This window comes from Polyodon spathula, chromosome 4 (assembly GCF_017654505.1).
Source record: "Polyodon spathula isolate WHYD16114869_AA chromosome 4, ASM1765450v1, whole genome shotgun sequence".
Lineage (NCBI taxonomy): Eukaryota > Metazoa > Chordata > Actinopteri > Acipenseriformes > Polyodontidae > Polyodon > Polyodon spathula.
In genome coordinates this window covers 76,505,618-76,510,617 of record NC_054537.1, presented here as the reverse complement: position 1 = coordinate 76,510,617, position 5,000 = coordinate 76,505,618, and the positions used below count along the sequence as shown (strand labels likewise).

The 5,000-nt window shown below is 42.4% G+C and overlaps 1 protein-coding gene across 3 annotated transcripts in view; it reads right to left on the bottom strand.

Annotated features, from left to right (window-relative positions):
• The window catches only part of LOC121314878 (zinc fingers and homeoboxes protein 1-like), a 17,030-nt gene that overhangs the window by 10,725 nt on the left and 1,305 nt on the right, over positions 1 to 5,000 (bottom strand). For all 3 annotated transcript variants that reach the window (XM_041248607.1, XM_041248609.1, XM_041248608.1), the window contains one exon: positions 1 to 3,042. This exon is cut by the window's left edge. In XM_041248607.1, the coding sequence (XP_041104541.1) occupies positions 11 to 2,881 (2,871 nt within the window). In that variant the 5' untranslated portion in view covers positions 2,882 to 3,042 and the 3' untranslated portion in view covers positions 1 to 10. The remainder of the gene's footprint in view (positions 3,043 to 5,000) is intronic.

Genomic DNA, 5,000 nt, shown 5'->3' with positions numbered 1-5,000 from the left:
TGGTTACATGCTAATCATCTGATCTAGACAGCCTTCGTCTGACATGTCGTGGCGGCTCCCAGGTGTCACTATCATCTGTTTCATCGTCGTCTTCATCTAAACCACCCCCAGCAACATGACCTTCTCCTCCACCAACTGTCACTTGGTTTTCTTCCTGCGATTCCTCCTCTGGCTCCTCATTTTCCCCACTGTCATCAAACAGATCTGCACCCATGTCCTCTCGCCTCCGAATCTCTGCAAACCAGTCCCGGACCTGCTCGTAGCCCATGTTAGACTTTGAAACCAGTTCGTCCAGGTCTTGTTCATTTAGAAATTTATGCTTCAAATAATACTCTTTAAGGATGTCTTTTCCCATCTTGAACTTCATCACCGGGGAGGACCTGCTCCAGCTAGCTGAACGCTTCATAACCCTTGTTCTTCCTCTGGGCCTTCCTCGCCCCCTGCCTTTTGATCTTCCTCTTCCTCTCCTCCTGTATCCACTCCCATTAATAGCGCCAATGTTGCCGCTCTGGTAGTAATAATACCACTTCAAGTTGCTATTTTTCCAGGCATATCTCGTGTCCCCAAACCAACTGACGATGTAGGCCCTGGGCAGGCCACTTTCCTCAGACAGCTTTTCATACTCAGCCGATGAGGGCCACTGTGTACGCACAAATGCACTCTTCAGGATATGTAGTTGCTCCGGGGTCTTCTTGCCACTCTTGTCCCTGCCAGACTTGGCTTTGCCACTGGAAGACGGAGTCTGTGTCTCTGTTTTGATAGCGACAGTAACTTTGGCTATTTCACTCTCCATCTGTTCGTGTTTTGTTTCCCCCGATTCTGGTGCCTTTTTCTTTTCCGTGAACCAAGCATCAATCTCTCGTCTGGTTAGCTTGGTCTCTGATCTCAACCTATTCAGTTCATCATCTGTTGGTGTGGTGCTCTTCTGAAAACTTTCCTCCAGAACCTGAAGCTGCTCGGCTGTCTTTTCCTTGAACTTCTGTAGGGTAAAGTCAGGGAAAGGGTTCCAAGACTGTTTACGTGGCTCCCTGATGGGACCAGACACGGGGGACTCTGTAGTTTCGTCACTTGAGTCAATCACTATGGTGGTGCTGCTGCTGGTGCTGTTGTTTTCATTGAACACAGTAAGATGGTTGTTCTTTGAATTGCGCTGGTTGTACCTTGTGTCGCTGAACCACTTCTTGATCTCTCCCTTTGTGAGTTTTGTCAATCTCATGAGCCGGGCAATTTCCCCGTCGCTGGGGTGCGGTTGCTTCAGGTAGCTGGCCTTCATCTCGGCTAGCTGCTCCTTAGACTTTTTTGGACGTAAACCGAAGAAGTCAGGGCCCAGGGCAGAGTTTTCCTGAGGAGTCAGTAGAGGAGGTTGGACAGTGGGAGCACTTTTGGTTTCCATAGTGGCTGGGGTCACCTGGGTGGCAGGTTTTGGCAGCTGTACTTGATTGTTGACACCAGCAACTGTCAGAGTGATTGGAGTGGTTACTGGCATGGGGTTTGCACCACCAACTTGTGTCAGAACAAGGCCTGGCTGACCTACTATTTGGCAGGTCTGAAGGATAGGCTGGAGACCATTTCTGTCGCCTGAGAGGTGTGCTGGAATGACTGTGATGGTCTGTGGCATGGTGTGCACTGTGCCATTGAAATGCTTTCTCCTGGCCTCATCCACCTCCTCTGGCGTCCAACTAACTCCATGCTTAAGGCGCTGGGCGGAAAACCAGATCTTTATCTGCTCCTCTGTGAACTTGGTCTGGAATGACAGCCCCACAATCTCAGATAGTGTTGGGTAAGGGAATTTGTTGTAGGTGTTAACCAGCACAGCGTTGTTGTCCATACAGCCATTGTAGGTTGGAATGCTGCTGACAGGGATCAAAACTTGAGTTCTGGAGCTTTGTTGGTTCTGCAGAGCAGACAGAACCTGGGCCAACCCTGCAGGGAGAACTGTGGCAGTATTGATTATTGTCTTGTTTAAATCCTGTGGCGGAGGGTTGATGACAACGCTTGGCTTTGCAGGTTCCTCCGGTGCCGGTGGTACAGGCATTTCAACCGGACTGGGCATACTTAAGCCTACTGTAGATACAGCTTGTGTATCGACAGTGGGCTTAAGAACAGCTGACGTAATAACAGCTGGCATATCAAGAGTGGGCATAATAGCTGCCGTATCAAGAGCCGGCATAACTGCAGCAGGTATATCGATAGCTGGCATATCGATATCTGGCATATCAACAGCCGGCACTTCTTTAGCCTCTTGCTCACTTTCACTTTCTTCGTGGACTTCAAGGTCACCAGCAGCTTTAGGTGTCACAGCAATCCTCTTGGGCTCGGCTTTGTTCTTCATTTTCATTATTGGGGTTTTGCTGAATGGAATTCCCACTGCCATCGCATCTTCTCTAACCTGCTGCACAAAATTGCCATCAAAGGTGAGGTTATTGACCGTCTGCTCAAAGACTGTCTGGTTGTTGCGTTTCACCATTGTCAGCATGAAACTGTCATCCTTGTTGTGGTAGCGTAGGTTGTGGTCCGAGAGGGCATCATATCTCTTGGTCGAAAAGTTACATTCCACACAGACATAAGAAGAGTTCAAAACCACAGTTGGATGCTCAGAATCAACATGAAATGTAAACATGTTGAGATCTGTCGTCTGAAAGCTGCAGTATTTACACTCATAGCCTCCTTCAATCCTTTTTGAATCTGTGTCTAATAAATTATCTGTTTCAGGCACGTCCTCCTCACTGGAAACATTTTCTGCAGCAACAGCAACCGGATTCTCAACAGGAACTTCAGTTTGCACCTCAAGCCCTTCCTCCATGTCCAGATCTGGGTACTGCTCCTCAGTTTGCATTGGGAGGACCATGCATGGTGTTGTGGATTTTCTCTTGCTTGCCATTTTACGAGCACTGATGGAGATCAGGAAATATAATCTGAATTTTAATTTGCCTTCTGCAGCCTTCTCCGTTGTGTTTCAATTGTTCAGTTCACTGCTAATTTGTTACAATTTTTCAACATCCATCACAGACACAGGATTACAACATCACAGTGCACATTTACCTGTAAAAAAAAAAAAAAGTTATATTGGAGCACACAGGATTAACCAGGAGTTTAAAAAAAAAAAAAAAAAAAAAAAAAAACACAACACTCTCTCAACTTTTTCTCAGTTGATCAGTACTTTTGACACTGGTAAATACAACATTACAATTTTGAATGCTCTCCTTTGGTTTTCTGTAAGGATACAATAATGAAGCTTTCTAATGTGACAAAAGCTTTGGAGGCCTTATCCAATTCATCCACCTTTTTAAAAATTGTCTACCAGCAAGCTCTATTTCTTTCCTAAAGGGAAAATGTTTGCCAAAACATAGAAAGACATTTGTAATTGATATGTGTAGTGTTGGGACGATAATGGAATTTTTGTGTCACGATTATCATCTGAAAAATTATTAATTCATTTTGGTGTTTTGAAACTTTAAAATTCGAGCGGCAATGCTATGTTTTAAACAAAAACTTTTAATTTTGTTTTTCCTTTTTACAACAGTCCGGTGAATAGATATGGCTCATAATCTTCAAAACTATGAGCTTGGTAATGTTGGGATGTGTCACAAAATACAAATGGGCTGCTGGCTTTGTTTTATAGAATGTAGAATAGTAGGTCCTTGATAATATTTTTCTTTGTTTGGTGAATCTTTTTATGCGTATGTTCACTTTACATGTATGTAAAGACATTCTTCTTGTCACAGATTTGTGTCACAGAACAATTTAGTGATCAACACGTTATTTATCATAAAAAACAAACCAAAAAAAAAGTGCCATATTTTAAAATGAGGTCACATGTTGAAGTTGTGTGAATTCAGGACCCTTGTGTCATTTTTAAAAGCCAGCAAAAGTGCACATTTTTTTATTTAATGCTGGATATGTAGACTGCATGTATGCTCCAGTTTATTTTTACTTATTAATAAACCTATTTTTATGCAACTTGCATAATTGGAAAGAAAATGTCTCGGTGCTGCAAAATGCACCACCTGCAAGCCACTACTACTGGCACTAAATAAAATAATCAACTTGTTTCGAGTGTGACGTGTTTCAAGGGTGTTAACCTTGTTTCTGACTGGTCAGTTTCATTCCAGTTGCGTGACAAAAAAACAAGGAAATAGAAACAGGTTCTATTTTAGTGACGCAAAATTTTCAAGGCAACGTCGCTCGCTGCTGGTGGATACTCGCGTTTGACTGCTTGTGTCGCTCACGTCCATTGTGGATGCAGCTTAAGACGTTTTGTGTGTTAATAAAATGTTTTTAAAAAATACTTTTCATGTCTTTTCCTTGAGAAACTACATAAAATAGGTAGTAAAAGAAAATAAAAATGATTAAAAAAAAAAAACTAGTTATTCTAAATCGACGTGACTTAAATCAGCTAACCATGGATTCAATTACACACTTCCTAGGACATTGTGGGTCAAGGCATGTTAGACGCTGAAAGCATGTTATTCAATAGGGGAAGCAGCTGGCTGGTTACTGACAGGAAAGGCAGCCTTTGAGCGTTACAGACCATTTCACTTTCCAGGTGAAATGACCAAGAAAGTTCAAAACTATCTGAAAGCGAGGCCTGCAAACAAAGAGTTATTTAACCTAGTGCAGTACCAGATACCATGCTTTAAGAAATAAACAAATTAAACACTGGTTTCTACACATTTCAGACCTATATATTGAATGGATGTGTATGGTGGAGAAAATGGATCAATCACTAACAACGACGAAGTGGGCAACTCTGAAATTATATCTGATTTCTCTATTAAAAATGTGCACGCTGTGGCTACAAATGAAATAACCTACTACCTGCAGATTCTGCCACCCATATTTAAATAAATACATTTATACACTTACCAGAAAACATCTGGGTGTGAGAATTTCAATGTTTAGCATTTTACCATTTGTTATGTGCTGTGTGTTCTTTTTACTATTTTAAATGAATTGCATGTGTGGCCTACTAAGTCATCTATAAAGGACAATCACTCATT